Source organism: Muntiacus reevesi, chromosome 9 (genome assembly GCF_963930625.1).
Source record: "Muntiacus reevesi chromosome 9, mMunRee1.1, whole genome shotgun sequence".
Taxonomy (NCBI): Eukaryota; Metazoa; Chordata; class Mammalia; order Artiodactyla; family Cervidae; genus Muntiacus; species Muntiacus reevesi.
The window spans coordinates 69,379,106-69,395,630 of record NC_089257.1 but is presented as its reverse complement, the minus strand read 5'-3'; the positions used below and the strand labels follow the sequence as shown (position 1 = coordinate 69,395,630).

The window sequence follows — 16,525 nt, the reverse complement described above, 5'->3', positions numbered from 1 at the left end:
TGGCAGGTGGGATCTGTACCACTAGCACCACCTGGGAAGCCCCATAAGTTGGGGACCATCTGCATATTATTACAATCACAATGGAGAGATTGGCATTATCTTGCTTACGCCTGTGTAGTTCTTACCTAAAATTGGCTAATGCTGTAAAACTATCTTAAATTTTTAAAAAACGAACTCAATATTCAATCTTTTTGTCTCAGCAGTCCGACATTTGACATTCTATTTTTCTGCAATGTACCCACCTAGTGTCTTCCTGGCAAACTCCTACTCTTCCTTCCAGCTCAGCTCAAAGACCACCCCCTCTAAGAAGTCTTTCCTGACACCAACAGATGAACGTGCTCCTTCAAATCCCTGACTATCATTCCACTGCTGCACATAACACATTAGACTATAATTACCTATTCATGTGTGTGCAGCCTTATCAGACAGCAAATTCTATGAGGAGCATAATCAATGCTCAAAAGCAACTGATTGAATGTTTCTTTAACTGAAGTCATTTATCCATTCATTCAAGAAGTATTTATAGGCTTATTAGGTTCTTATATGTAAGAAAACACTAAGAGATGTATGTAAGAACTATCAGCATAAAGCACTTAATCTCTAATTTTCAGATTAAAAAACTAGGTGCCATAGCTAACAAAGCATTTGAGGTGGGAGACTCTTAAAAAATAGTTGAAATAATGCCAAACAGTGCCAAACAAGTGAAAGAGTTTCCATGACAAGGACATGCTGTCTGTCTGACAACTGTACAGCACCAAAGCATCTCTTAAAACATAAGTCTCAGGACTTCCCTGGTGGTCCAGTAGTTATGAATTCCCCTTGCAGTGCAGGGGACGAGGGTTTAGTCCCTGGTGGGGGAATCAGGATCTCACATGCCAAGACTGTACTTTCAGGGATCATTTCTATGCAATCTACAGCTTCAATGTAATCCCTATCAAATTACCAATGGCACTGTTCACAGAACTAGAACAAAAAATTGCATAATTCATATGGAAACACAAAAACCCCAAATAGCCAAAGCAGTCTTGAGAACAAAGAATGGAGCTAGAGGAATCAACCTGCCTGACTTCAGATTAAACTACAAAGCTACAGTCATCAAGACAGTAAGGTACTGGCCCCAAAACAGAAATACAGACCAATGGAATAAGACAGAAAGCCCAGAAATGAACCCTTGTACCTGTGGGTACCTTATTTTTGACAAAGGAGGCAAGAATATACAACGGGGCAAAGGTAGCCTCTTCAATAAATGGTGCTGGGAAAACTGGACAGCTACATGTAAAAGAATGAAATTAGAACACTTCCTAACACCATACACAAAGATAAATTCAAAATGGATAAAAGACCTAAATGTAAGACCAGAAACTATAAAACTCCTAGAGGTAAACACAGGCAGAACACTCGACATAAATCAAAGCAAGATCCTCTATGACCCAACTCCTAGAGTAATGGAAATAAAAATAAAACTAAACAAGTGGGATCTGATTAAACTTAAAAGCTTTTGCACAGCAAAGGAAACTATAAGCAAGGTAAAAAGACAAGCTTCAGAATGGGAGAAGATAATAGCAAATGAAACAACTGACAAAGGATTAATTTCCAAAATATACAAGCAGCTCATACAACTCAATGCCAGAAAAACAAACAACCCAATCAAAAAGTAGGAAAAAAAATCTATACAGACACTTCTCCAAAGAAGACATACAGTGGCAAACAAACACATGAAAAGATGCTCAACATTGCTCATTATTAGAGAAATGCAAATCAAAACTACAAAGAGATATCACCTCACACTGGTCAGAATGGCCATCATCAAAAGTCTACAAACAATAAATGCTGGAAGGGTGTGGAGAAAACGGAATTCTCTTGCACTGCTGGTGGGAATGTAAACTGATACAGCCACTATGGAAGACGGTATGGAGAGTCCTTAAAAAACTAGGAATAAAACCACCATATGACCCAGCAATCCCACTCCTAGGCATATACCCTGAGGGAACTAAAACTGAAAAAGACACATGTATCTCACTGTTCATTGCAGCACTATTTACAGCTAGAACATGGAAGCAACCTAGATGTCCATCGACAGATGGATGGATAAAGAAGTTGTGGTACATATACATAATGGAATATTACTCAGCCGTAAAAAGGAATGCATTGGAGTCAGTTCTAATGAGGTGGATGAACCTAGAACCTATTACACAGAGCGAAGTGAGTCAGAAAGAGAAAGATAAATATCATATTCTAACGCACATATATGGAGTCTAAAAAAAATCACTGAAGAATTTATTTACAGGGCAGCAAAGGAGAAACAGATATAGAGACTAGACTTACGGACACGGGGAGAGGGAAGGAGAGGGTGAGATGTATGGATAGAGTAACATGGAAACTTTCATTACCATATATAAAATATATAGCCAATGGGAATTTGCTGTATGTCTCAGGAAACTCAAACAGGGGATCTTTATCAATCTAGAGAGGTGAGACGGGGCAGGAGATGGGAGGGAGGTTCAAAAGAGAAGGGATATATGTGTACCTATGTTGAGGTTTGACAGAAAACAAAATTCTGTAAAGCAACTATCCTTCAATAAAAAAATAAATTAAAATAAATAAATAAAATTTTAAAAAAGATCTCACATGCCACAGAACTACTAGGCCTGCACGCCACAAATACTGGGTCTAAATGCTCCGGAGCCCACAGGCCACAACTAGAAAGTTCACATTCTTCAAACTAGAGAGTCTGTGTGCAGCAACAAAAAATCCCACATGACACAACTAAGACCCAACACAGCCAAGTAAACAAGTACATATTTTAAAGAAGATTAGTCTTTCATATTTACTGAATGGACTCAACAATTACAATAAAATTAGCTGACAATGGTAAAGTACTACTTTGTCTGGTCAAAGCTATGGTTTTTCCAGTAGTTATGTATGGATATGAGAGCTGGACTGTAAAGAAAGCTGAGCACCGAAGAATTGATGCTTTTGAACTCTTGAGAGTCCCTTGGATTGCAAGGAGATCCAACCAGTCCATCCTAAGGGAAATCATTCCTGAATATTCATTGGAAGGACAGATGCTGAAGCTGAGACTCCAACACTCTGGCCTCCTGATGAAAAGAACTGACTCATTGGAAAATACCCTGATGCTGGGAAAGATTGAAGGTGGGAGAAGGGGACGACAGAGGATGAGATGGTTGGATGGCATCATTGACTGGAAGGACATGAGTCTGAGTAAGCTCTGGGAGGTGGTGATGGACAGGGAAGCCTGATGTGCTGAAGTCCATGGGGTTGCAAAGAGTTGGACATAGCTGAGCGACTGAACTGATTCTTTTTTTAAATTAATTGTTTTGGTTGCACTGGGTCTTTATTGCTGCACATGGGCTTTCCCTAGTTGCAGAGTGTGGGGGTTACTCTCTAGTAGCTATTCTCTAGGTGCATGGGCTTCTCATTGCAGTGTGCAGAGCCCAGGCTCCAGGGCGTGTGCACTCAAGCAGCGGGGGCACACAGGCTCAGCAGTTGCGGCCTGCAGGCTCCAGAGTTCGGGTTCAGGCTCAGTAGTTGCTGCACCTGGTTTAATTGCTTCATGGCCTGTGGGATCTTCACAGTTCAGGGCTCGAACCCATGTCTCCTGACAAGCGGATTCCTATCACTGTGCTAATAGAGGAAGTCCTACTTTTATTATTCTTAACTTGTACGAAGATAATCCCAACCTTGCATACAACAGGCCTAAACAAAATAGTTCTAGGATATAATAGTGATCAGGGCACTTATGCAGATAAGGAGGAGTACTCCAGAACATGTTCATTCTTTCATTCATGAATGAGAAATCTTTACTAAAGACCGAGAATACAGAAAGACTACCGACTCCTAGGTGGAAGAAATATTCTCTGCAAGCCTGCTAAAGCAAAATGGTGTTAACATGGAAATCAGACACTCCTGAAGATTTGTCAAATCCAAAGATGAGAAAAAAGCAAAAAAACTTCTACCAGCAAAGAACACTCCCTAAAGTCTGGCTGACTACACATCAGTCCTGTGGATGCCCAGTATGACAGTTCTCTAGGGAAGCCCATGGTCAGTGGTAAAGAATCCGCCTGCAGTATAGGAAACGTGGGTCCAATCCCTAGGTCAGGAAGATCCCCTGGAGAAGGAAATGGCAACCTACTTCAGTATTGTTGCCTGTGAAATCCCATGGACAGAGGAACCTGATGAACTACAGTATGTTGTTCTTAAGCCGTTCATCCATGTCGGACTCTTTGCGACCCCATGAACTGCAGCACGCCAGGTTTCCCTGGCCCTTCACTATCTCCCGGAGCTTGCTCAAACTCAAGTCCACTGAGTCGGTGACGCCATCCAACCATCTTGTCCTCTGTCGTTCCCTCCTGTCCTCAGCCTTTCCCAGCATCAAGGTCTTTTCCAATGAGTGAGCTCTCGCATCATGTGCCCAAAGTAATGGAGCCTTAATTTCTTGGCTGCTGCTGCTGCTAAGTCGCTTCAGTTGTGTCCGATTCTGTGTGACCCTATAGACGGCAGCCCACCAGGCTTCCCCGTCCCTGGGATTCTCCAAGCAAGAACACTGGAGCGGGTCGCCATTGCCTTCTCTGAATTCCTTGGCATTCAGCCTTATTTATAGCCCCACTATCACATCCATACATGACTACTGGAAAAATCATAGCATGATTATATGAAGCTTTGGCAGCAAAGTAATGTCTCTGTTTTTTAATCTGCTGTCTACGTTGGTCATAATTTTTCTTCCAAGGAGCAAGCATCTTTGAATTTCATGGCTGCAGTCACCATCTGCAGTAATTTTTGAGCCCAAGAAAATAAAGTCTGTCACTGTTTCCCCATCTATTTGCCATGAAGTGGTGGGACCGGATGCCATGATCTTAGCTTTTTGAATGTTAAGTTTTAAGCCAGTTTTTTCACTTTCCTCCTTCACTTTCATCAAGAGGCTCTTTAGTTCCTCTTTGCTTTCTGCTGTAAGGGTGGTGTCATATGCATATCTGAGGTTATTTATATTTCTCCTGGCAATCTTGATTCCAGCTTGTGCATCCTCCAGCCCAGCGTTTCTCATGATGTACTCTGCATATCAGTTAAATAAGCAGGGTGACAATATACAACTTTGACGTACTCCTTTCCCTATTTGGAACCAGTCTGCTGTTCCATACCCAGTTCTCACTGTTGCTTCTTGACCGGCATACAGGTTTCTCAAGAGGCAGGTCAGGTGGTCTGGTATTCCAATCTCTTTCAGAATTTTCCACAGTTTGTTGTAATTCACACAGTCAAAGGCATTAGCATAGTCAACAAAGCAGAAGTAGATGTTTTTCCCTTGCTTTTTCTAGGATCTAACAGATGTTGGCAATTTGATCTCTGGTTCCTCTGCCTTTTCGAAATCCAGCTTGAACATATGGAAGTTCTCGGTTCACATACTGTTGAAGTCTAACTTGGAGGATTTTGAACATGACCTTGCTGCCATGTGAAATGAGTGCAATTATGGAGCAGTTTGAACATTCTTTGGTATTGCCCATTGTTGGTACTGGAATGAAAACTGATCTTCTCCAATCCTGTGACCACTGCTGAGATTTCCAAATTTGCTGTCATTTTGAATGCAGCACTGTCACAACATCATCTTTTAGGATTCGAAGTAGCTCAGCTGGAATTCCATCACCTCCACTAGCTTTGCTCTTAGTGAGGCTTCCTAAGGCCCACTTGATCTCGCAATTTGGGATGTCTGGCTCTAGGTGAGTGATCACACCATCATGGTAATCAGGGTCATTAGACATTTTTTGTACAGTTCCTCAGTGTATTCTCGCCACCTCTTCTTAGCATCTTCTGCTTCTGTTAGGACCATGCCGTTTCTGTCCTTTATTGTGCCCATCTTTGCATGAAATGTTCCCTTGGTATCTCTAACTTTCTTAAAGAGATCTCTAGTCCTTCCCATTCTATTATTTTCCTCTATTTCTTTGCATTGATCACTTAGCAAGACTTTCTTATTCTTGCTAATATTTGGAACTCTGCATTCAGAAGGGTATATCTTTCATTTTCTCCTTTGCCTTTCACTTCTCTTCTTTTCTCAGCTATTTGTAAAGCCTCCTCAGACTACCATTTTGCTCTTTTGCATTTTTTTCTTCTTGGGGAAGGTTTTCATAGTTGCCTCCTGTACAATGCATGAACCTTGGTCCATAGTTCTTCAGGCACTCTGTCTATCAGATCTAATCCCTTGAATCTATTTGTCACTTTGACTGTATAATCGTAAGGGATTTGACTTAGGTCATACCTGAATGGCCAAGTGGTTTTCCCTACTTTCTTCAATTTAAGTCTGAATTTGGCAATAAGGAGTTCATGATCTGAGCCACAGTCAGCTCCCAGTCTTGTTTTCACTGACTGTATAGAGCTTCTCCATCCTCGGCTGCAAAGAATATAATCAATCTGATTTCAGTATTGACCATTTGGTGACGTCCATGTGTAGAGTCATCTTTTGTGTTGTTGGAAGACAGCGTCTGCTATGACCAGTGCATTATCTTGTAAAACTCTGTTAGCCTTTGCCCTGCTACATTTTGTACTCCAAGACCAAACTTGCCTGTTACTCCAGGTATCCCGTGACTTCCTACTTTGGCATTCCAGTCCTCTATGATGAAAAGGACATCTTTTTTTGATATAACTGGCAAGTAACTTCTGCCATCTTGGAGGTAACTCGCTGGCTACAGTCCATGGGGTCACAAAAGAGTCAGACACAACTTAGTGAGTGAACAACAACAATAATATGAGAATAATTCCCTCTGTCCCAATAAAGCTTCTTCTATAACTAGGATAGTGATCATTTCCTGGACATTCAAAGTAGCAAAATCTGAACTGAAGCTAACCCAGGCTCACTAAAGCAGGCGAAACAGAGCCCCAAGGACTCTTCCCCATCAAACACTGGTTGAAACGAACAGCAGATGCCAACATCCAGGCAGGCTGGCCACTGCTCTCCTGATCCCAAAACCTACCCACTGTTAAACTAGAAATATAAACTTAGGTCAGAATTTATTTGTTTTTCACTACTCTGTCTACTAATGTACTTATTTTTAGATGTAAAAACTTAACCAATCTAGAGGAATATACAAACTACAAAACTTTCATAGACTCTCACACAAAGTTTTACAAATAAGCAGTCAGAATACCAATATGTAATAACCCATTTAAAAGGTAGAGAAGTCAATTTTTCAAAATTAAACTCAAATTAACACAATTTATTCACCCATATATAATGCACATTATGTTTCTAATAGGCTCCCCATAAATCAAGTTCTAATATGCAATCCAGATCCAGAAGTAGAGTCCCCCTTCTACTGTCTTGTGGAATCAAATAAAATTTTACAAGTAAACTAAAACAATGGGCAAATGAAAACATGCAGCTCTCCCGAGATAAAGGGAGACCTCTAGAGGCAAAAGCTGAAAATTGGGACTTTTTTCCATATCCTTAGGGATCTTAGAGGCACATAAAGAAGTCTTAAAATTCCTTCACTTAGCAATTATTCTCTATGCAGTTTGTAAATTCATTTTATTTTTAACCTACTACTTGTCATCTAAAATGACAATGTTCCCCAAATCCCAGGTGGTGGTTGTTCCATCGCTAAGTTGTATCCGACTCTTTGCGACCCCATGGACTCTTGCCCAACTAAATTTCATTCACACACTTACTTTAAATCTTATTCAATCTGTTGGTTCTGTTGCAAAGTGGTAAAGAAAAATGGGCATGGGTTAAACTGATTAGAGAGACAGAGATAATATTAATGTGCTTCACACCAGAGTCTAAGATAATCATATACATGGAAAGATCTAACATCTTCAAAAGGTTAAGGCAAAACAAACTATACTTATTTAATGATAAGTTGTCTTACAAAATGTTTACTGACTTGACTGATCAGATCAGAAAGATCTCTAGCTTATCCCTCTGTAGTGGTCACTAACTCAAATGCCCTCAGGCGCCCCCCCCCCCAACAAAAAACCAAAAAACAGGCTCCAGGGCTGGTTGGAAAACAGAAAAAAATAAAAGACTAGCTGAGAGAAAACCATCAGGCAAGGGGTAGAGATGGTGAGAGACTGGAGAACCAACCCCAGACTGTCCCACCACAGGTGGCTCAGACGGTAAAGAACTCGCCTACAATGCAGGAGACCTGGGTTCAATCCCTGGGTTGGGAAGATCCCCTGGAGCAGGAAATGGCAACCCACTCCAGTATCCTTGCCTGGAGAATTCCATGGACAGAGGAGCCTGGTAGGCTACAGTCCATGGGGTCACAAAGAGTCGGACATGACTTAGCAACTAAACCACCACCAGACTAAAGGCATTCCGTTTTTTCCCCTCTTAGTGCTAAACTGGCCAAACTATCCACCCTCTCAAGCTGACCTCACCGTCATTTGCTATACTTTGTCTATAGATTTTGTGAACTTTCTCCCTTAATGCAAAATACTAAAGTAACACAAATTATTGGGTTGGCCAAAAGGTTCATTCAGGTTTTGGCCAACCCAATAAAAAAAACGAAAAAGGAAAACCAAATGTGTACTTGTATAGAAAATGCCTGGAGGAATATTTTCCAAGGTGTTAACAATAGCTATCTGGCGATGATGGGATTATGAATGTTTTAATTTTCTTATTTTTGTTACTATATTGATTTTCTAATGAGAAGAGAGGAAAGTAACTTAATTTTAAATGAGTAGCCTCAAAAGCCAATGCATGCCCGACAGAGTCCTTACCACTCTGTAACTGAGAATAAGAGGCTGTGAGACTAACAGGAAGCCAGAACTGAGTATCACATTAATCAAGGAAAAATATTTAGTTGCCACATACCATCACTGTGCTGTGTTAAAGCATCATTTATTTTTAAATAAGAAAAGATTACCTTTTGTTTAAATAACAAAAGGCTATTTTTGATAAATGAGGCAACTGAATTAAAATGTCAAAGTTGAGGCCAATTAAACTATCCTCCAACTCTCCCCTAACTTCATACAGCCTTACCATAAAGATCAGGTCCATGAGGAGTAAAGACATTATACAAAACGATGTTGAGTGGTGCAACCACCAGCTTCCCATAATAGTAGCTGTCAATGACCACCACAGGCACCTAAAACAGAGCAGAAAACAAAGCAATTGTAGAGTTTTGCTCTGGAAGCATCCTCACAATGCTAACAGTATAGATTTCAGAATGAAAAACAGAATGAACTCCTAACGTTCTCCTTTCCATCCACACCACAAGTTGCTTTCGTTACAACGTTAGAACAAAATAAGATAAAAAGACAACTCACCAGAAACAGCATTAGAGCAACCAATGACCAATGAAAGAAACTCTTCCACCTGTGTTTCATGATCAGCAGATCAAAGGCAATAGGTAAACTATTTAACAGAGAAACAGAAAGTGGGGAGTTAAATACTCAGAGAACACAGACTCAAACAGGACAGATTTACACATAACTCATGCTGAATTGAGAATCAAATGTCGCCTGCAATTATTGTGAGGGAAGAAAACTGGTACATGAAAGGATGTCTTTTCAAAAATAAAAATGTGATCTCTTCACAGGACTCATCAAAGGATGATGCATTCCACAGTGCACAAGAAATATAAATACTCAGCTTCGGAGTGAGCTCCATTTTATATGTATTTATGTGCAGTGGGCACTTACAATATATTAATCATAACTAAACTACCCTGTTGTCCTACTCCCACCCTGCCAAATAAATACTTATTTCTCCCTTCCAATATTTATTAACATTTTAGTAATAAAATAATATCACACACTTTCACTTCAATTCTGATATATCCCTTTCCAATATGTAATATTGTTCCAACATGCAATATTTGCCCTTCTTCCTTTCACTTGACTTTCTCAAGCAAGTAACATGTGTGTGCTGCCTTCACTATTTCTTCCTTAAGGCCTAACATCAAGTTATTAAGGCTGATCTGAGGTCACCAGGAATTCCCTCTCTGCCAGACCCAGCATCTTTCCACAACCCCACCTCCCTTTGTCTTTCTGTTGCACTTGACACAAAGCACCTGTTCCTTCCTCTTCAGACTCCCTGGCTCCGATGTTCTTTTCTGGGCTCTTCCTAGTCCTCCTTGCAGGCTTTTTTCCCTGTCCCATGGTGTGCTTTACCATGGGCCTGACTCCCAAAGGCAAGGTTCTACTTTTCTCTCTCTACACTCATCTTCTCAGCAGGTGCTTCAACTCCTGTTCCACGAACAATCACCTTCACATTCATGACTTCGTAATCTAGGACACTAGTCAGAGCCTTTACCATGCTCCAATCACAGTGAATTCCCTCCCACACCAATCTATTTACTTACACCAAATCTACCCAGTGTCAACTACAGGCTCTGCTCCTGCCTCTTCCACGAGATCTCTGCATTTACATGGCACTATCATCGCTATCATTCTATTTGGCCATGTCATGTGGACATCTCTCTATGATTTGAAATTCCACCTTCTACTAACTAACTATTGCATTAACATCCCATTTTTTTAGATTTTTTTTTCCTCCCCAACTAGTTACATTTCCATGAAAATGTTAGCTGCTCAGCTGTGTCTGACTCTGAGACACCATGGACTGTTGTCCCCCAGGCTCCTTCTGGTCACAGAATTCTCCAGGTGAGAATACTAAAGTGGGTTGTCATTCCCTTCTCCAGGGGATCTTCCTAATCCAGGGATGAAACCCGGTCTCCTGCATTGCAGGCACATTCTCTACCATCTGAACCACCAGTTACATTTCCATAGCAGCTGCATTTCTCCTTTGATAAGTCAATAAATGAGAGCACAGTGCTGAGTGATTAACTGTGATCCCGAAATCACTTATCAAAAGGCAGACTAATAAAACACCCAAACTCAGAGGTATTTGAGGAACTCACAAAGTTGAATGTAGATCCAGTAAAGAGGAAAAGAAATGGAGAAACTGCAAGGAGAAGGATGGAGATGTAAAAATGAGGAAACCATGAGGCCTTGTGAGTCACATTAACGTCTGGACACCATCACTAGAAAGGAATGAAGTACTGATACATGTCATAGCGTGGATGACTCTTGGAAACATGTTAAGTAAAAGAAGCCAGACACAGAAGACCATACAGTATGATTCTATTTATATAAAATCTCCAGAACAGGCACATGAAGTAGATTTTTGTGTTCAGAGACACAAAGTAGATTAATGGATATCAACCTAGACAGCATATTAAAAAGCAGAGACATTACTTTGCCAACAAAGGTCCGTCTAGTCAAAGCTATGGTTTTTCCAGTAGTCATGTACGGATGTGAGAGTTGGACTATAAAGAAAGCTGAGCACTGAAGAATTGATGCTTTTGAACTGTGGTGTTGGAAAAGACTCTTGAGAGTCCCTTGGACTGCAAGGAGATCCAACCAGTCCATCCTAAAGGAAATCAGTCCTTGAATATTCATTGAAAGTACTGATACTGAAGCTGAGACTCCAATACTTTGGCCACCTGATGCAAAGAACTGACTCATTTGAAAAGTCCCTGATGCTGGGAAAAATTGAAGGCAAGAGGCGAAGGGGATGACAGAGGATGAGATGGTTGGATAGCATCACTGATTCTATGAACAAGAGTTTGAATAAACTCCAAGAGTTGGTGATGGACAGGGAGGCCTGGCATGCTGCAGTCCACAGGGTTGCAAAGAGTTGGACATGACTGAGAAACTGAACTGAAGACTGATGGGTTTGGGGACAAAAGGAAGTTACTGCTGAAGGGTACAGGTTTCTTTTAGGGATGATCAATGTTCTAAAACTGACTCTGAAAATAAATAAATAAATAAAACTGACTCTGGTGATGGCTGTAAAACTGTATAAAAACCATTGAACTACATATGTTAAGTGAGTGAATTATATGGTATATTACATATAAGGTATATTACTGAATTACATCTCAGTAAAGCCATTTAAAAATATGTTTGGATACCACAGAGCAGGGGTTGGCCAACTTTTTATTTAAGGGACCTGATAGAGTTAAATAAGCAGGGTGACAATATACAGCCTTAATGTACTCCTTTTCCTATTTGGAACCAGTCTGTTGTTCCATGTCCAGTTCTAACTGTTGCTTCTTGACCTGAATAGAGATTTCTCAAGAGGCAGGTCAGGTGGTCTGGTATTGTGATCTCTTTCAGAATTTTGCACAGTTTATTGTGATCCACACAAAGGCTTTGGCATAGTTGATAAAGCAGTAGTAGATGTTTTTCTGGAACTCTCTTGCTTTTTTGATGATCCAGCGGATGTTGGCAATTTGATCTCTGGTTCCTCTGACTTTTCTAAAACCAGCTTGAACATCTGGAAGTTCACAGTTCATGTATTGCTGAAGCCTGGCTTGGAGAATTTTGAGCATTACTTTACTAGCATGTGAGATGAGTGCAATTGTGCGGTAGTTTGAGCATTCTTTGGCATTGCCTTTCTTTGGTATTGGAATGAAAACTGACCTTTTCCAGTCCTGTGGCCACTGCTGAGTTTTCCAAATTTGCTGGCATATTGAGTGCAGCACTTTCACAGCATCATCTGTTAGGATTTGAAATAGCTCAGCTGGAATTCCATCACCTCCACTAGCCTTGTTCATAGTGATACTTCCTTGTCACCTTGCTTATTTAATTTATATGCAGAGCACATCATGAGAAACGCTGGGCTGGATGAAGCACAAGCTGGAATCAAGACAGCTGGGAGAAATATCAATAACCTCAGATATGCAGATGACACCACCCATATGGCAGAAAGCAGAGAAGAACTAAGGAGCCTCTTGATGAAAGTGAAAAAGGAGAGTGAAAAAGTTGGCTTAAAGTTCAACGTTCAGAAAACTAACATCATGGCATCTGGTCCCATCACTTCATGGCAAATAGATGGGGAAACAGCGAAAACAGTGGCTGACTTTATTTTGGGGGGCTCCAAAATTACTGTAGATGGTGATTGCAGCCATGAAATTAAAAGATGCTTACTCCTTGGAAGGAAAGTTATGACCAACCTAGACAGCAGAGACATTAAAAAGCAGAGACATTACTTTGTCAACAAAGGTCCGTCTAGTCAAGACTATGGTTTTTCCAGTAGTCATGTATGGATGTGAGAGTTGGACTATAAAGAAAGCTAAGCACCGAAGAATTGATGCTTTTGAACTGTGGTGTTGGAGAAGACTCTTGAGAGTCCCATGTACTGCAAGGAGATCCAACCAGTCCATCCGAAAGGAAATCAGTCCTGGGTGTCCATTGGTAGGACTGATGTTGAAGCTGAAACTCCAATATTTTGGCCACCTCATGTGAAGAGCTGACTCACTTGAAAAGACCCTGATGTTGGGAAAGATTGAAGGAAGGAGAAGAAGGGGACAACAGAGGATGAGACGGTTGGATGGCATCACTGACTCAATGAACGTGAGTTTGGGTAAACTCTGGGAATTGGTGATGGATAGGGAGGCCTGGCATGCTGTGGTTCATGAGGTCGCAAAGAGTGGGACATGACTGAGTGACTGAACTCAACTGAACTGATTCTCTGACTTCATAACTCCCTTTAAAAAATTTTTTCTATAGATAAATTTCCCTAAGACATGTACAAGAATGTTCACTAAATTATTGTGTATAATAGCAAAAAAGAAACTGAAAACCAAATCCCTACCAACAAAGCAATGGTTAAATAAATTATGGACAGCCATACAATAATGGAATGCTATTGCCAAATTCAGACTTAAATTGAAGAAAGTAGGGAAAACCACTAGACCATTCAGGTATGACCTAAATAAAATCCCTTACAATTATAAGTGGAAGTGACAAATAGATTCAAGGGATTAGATCTGATAGAGTGCCTGAAGAACTATGGACAGAGGTTTGTGACACTGTATAGGAGGCAGGGATCAAGACCATCCCCAAGGAAAAGAAAAGCAAAAAGGCAAAATCATTGTCTGAGGAGGCTTTACAAATAGCTGTGAATAGAAGAGAAGTGAAAGGCAAAGGAGAAAAGGAAAGATATACCCATTTGAATGTAGAATTCCAAAGAATAGCAAGGAGAGATAAGAAAGCCTTCCTCAGTGATCAATGCAAAGAAATAGAAGAAAAGAATAGAATGGGAAAGTTTAGAGGTCTCTTCAAGAAAATTAGAGATACCAAGGGAACATTTCATGCAAAGAAAGGCTCAATAAAAGATAGAAATGGCAGGGACCGAACAGAAGCAGAAGATATTAAGAAGAGGTGGCAAAGAATACACAGAAGAACTGTACAAAAAAGTACTTCATGACCCAGATAATCATGATGGTGTGATCACCAATCTAGAGCCAGACATCCTGGAATGTGAAGTCAAGTGGGCCTTATGAAGCATCACTATGAACAAAGCTTGTGGAGGTGATGGAATTCCAGATGAGCTATTTCAAATCCTAAACGATGATACTGTTAAAGTGCTGCACTCATTATGCCAGCAAATTTGGAAAACTCAGCAGTGGCCACAGGACTGGAAAAGGTCAGTTTTCATTCCAATCCCAAAGAAAGGCAATCCCAAAGAATGCTCAAACTACCGCACAACTGCACTCTCTTCACAAACTAGTAAAGTAATGCTCAAAATTCTCCAAGCCAGGCTTCAACAGTGTGTGAACGGTTAACTTCCAGATGTTCAAGCTAGATTTAGCAAAGGCAGAGGAGTCAGAGATCAAATTGCCAACATCCGTTGGATCATCGAAAAAGCAAGAGAGTTCCAGAAAATATCTACTTCTGCTTTATTGACTATGCCAAAGTCTTTGACTGTGTGGATCACAACAAACTGTGAAAAATTCTGAAAGAGATGGGAATACCAGACCACCTGACTTGCCTCTTGAGAAAGCTGTATGCAGGTCAGGAAGCAACAGAACTGAACATGGAAAAAGATTGGTTCCAAATAGGGAAAAGAGTACGTCAAGGCTGTGTATTGTCACCCTGCTTATTTAACTTATATGCAGAGTGCATCATGAGAAATGCTAGGCTGGATGAAGCAGAAACTGGAATCAAGATTTCTGGGAGGAATATCAATAACCTCAGATATGCAGATGACACCACCCTTATGGCAGAAAGTGGAGAAGACCTAAAGACCCTCTTGATGAAAGTGAAAGAGGAGAGTGAAAAAGTTGGCTTAGAACTCAACATCCAGAAAATGAAGATCATGGCATCTGGTCCCATTACTTCATGGCAAATAGATGGGGAAACACAGTGACAGACTTTATTTTTTTGGGCTCCAAAATCACTGCAGATGGTGACTGCAGCCATGAAATTAAAAGACACTTGCTCTTCGGAAGAAAAGCTATGACGAATCTAGACGCATATTAAAAAGTAGAGACACTACTTTGCCGACAAAGGTCCATCTAGTCAAAGCTATGGTTTTTCCAGTAGTCATGTATGGATGTGAGAGCTGAATTATAAAGAAAACTGAGCACTGAAGAATTGATGCTTTTGAATTGTGATGTTGGAGATGATTCTTGAGAGTCCCATGGACAGCAAGGAGATTCAACCAGTCTATCCTAAAGGAAATCAGTCCTGAATATTTGTTAGAAGGACTGATACTGAAGTTGAAACTCCAGTACTTTGACCACCTGATGCAAAGAACTGACTTATTTGAAAAGTCCCTGATGCTCGGAAAGTGAAGGAAGGAGAAGGGGATGACAGAGGATGAGATGGTTGGATGGCATCACTGACTCTATGGACATGAGTTTGAGTAGGCTCCAGGAGTTGGGTGCTGGATTGGAAGGCCTGGCGTGCTGCAGTCCATGGGGTCGCAGAGAGCTGGACACGACTGAGCGACAGAACTGAACTGAGCAGATAGCAGATGCTTAACAGTCACTGTTCTTATTAGAATTAAACATGAGAGAAATATTCTTCCACTTCCCAGAATCTTTATATAATTAATTCCCATAACTTCAGCCCCAGCTAGAGACTACGGAGACAATCTAACATTCTGGACTCTATGCCCAGCAACACATGGAAGATGAATCCTGTTAGTTTCTTACCCGAGAGCAGCACTGAATGGCCAGCCTAAGATGGCCCCAGCGGCTACTCCAAGCACAGCAAAGGAAGTTTTGTCCATATACCAGCCAGTCATGGCTATCAAGGTAGTGTACATACAGAAGCTGCTAGGAAGGAATGCTGCAAGACAAAAAAATGAGAAAAGGAGGGAAAGAGACAAGGGATTGAGATATACTAGGTATCAATTATTAAAAATGAACCTGCATTGCAAAATGTCAATAACCAAGAACATACTTTGAGCAATGCTATATTAGAAATGAGGAATAAAGTGATTCTCCTTTAAAAAAAAAAAAGTTCAACAATTTTCTTATTTTCTCACTCCTGTTTTTTTATGTACCAGCATGTCCCCCAATTATACAATGTCAACCATGCCATTTATCTCCTGGCCTGTATTCCAATTCTAAAACTTACAAGATTCCAGGTTCCCGAGGAATACCCTCAGGTTTTATTTCCAGGCAGGAAATATGCTTCGAGAAATTTAGAGCCATTGGGGCTTCCTTAGTGGCTCAGTGATAAAGAATTCGCCTGACAATGCAGGGAACATGGGTTTGAG

At 40.7% G+C, this 16,525-nt stretch overlaps 1 protein-coding gene across 2 annotated transcripts in view; it reads right to left on the bottom strand.

Moving 5' to 3' along the window:
• The window catches only part of ALG9 (ALG9 alpha-1,2-mannosyltransferase), a 114,200-nt gene that overhangs the window by 78,491 nt on the left and 19,184 nt on the right, over positions 1-16,525 (bottom strand). For both annotated transcript variants that reach the window (XM_065945015.1, XM_065945016.1), the window contains exons 6-8: positions 15,957-16,092; positions 9,274-9,361; positions 8,987-9,092 (exon numbers count right to left, since the gene is read on the bottom strand). In XM_065945015.1, the coding sequence (XP_065801087.1) occupies positions 8,987-9,092; positions 9,274-9,361; positions 15,957-16,092 (330 nt within the window). The remainder of the gene's footprint in view (positions 1-8,986; positions 9,093-9,273; positions 9,362-15,956; positions 16,093-16,525) is intronic.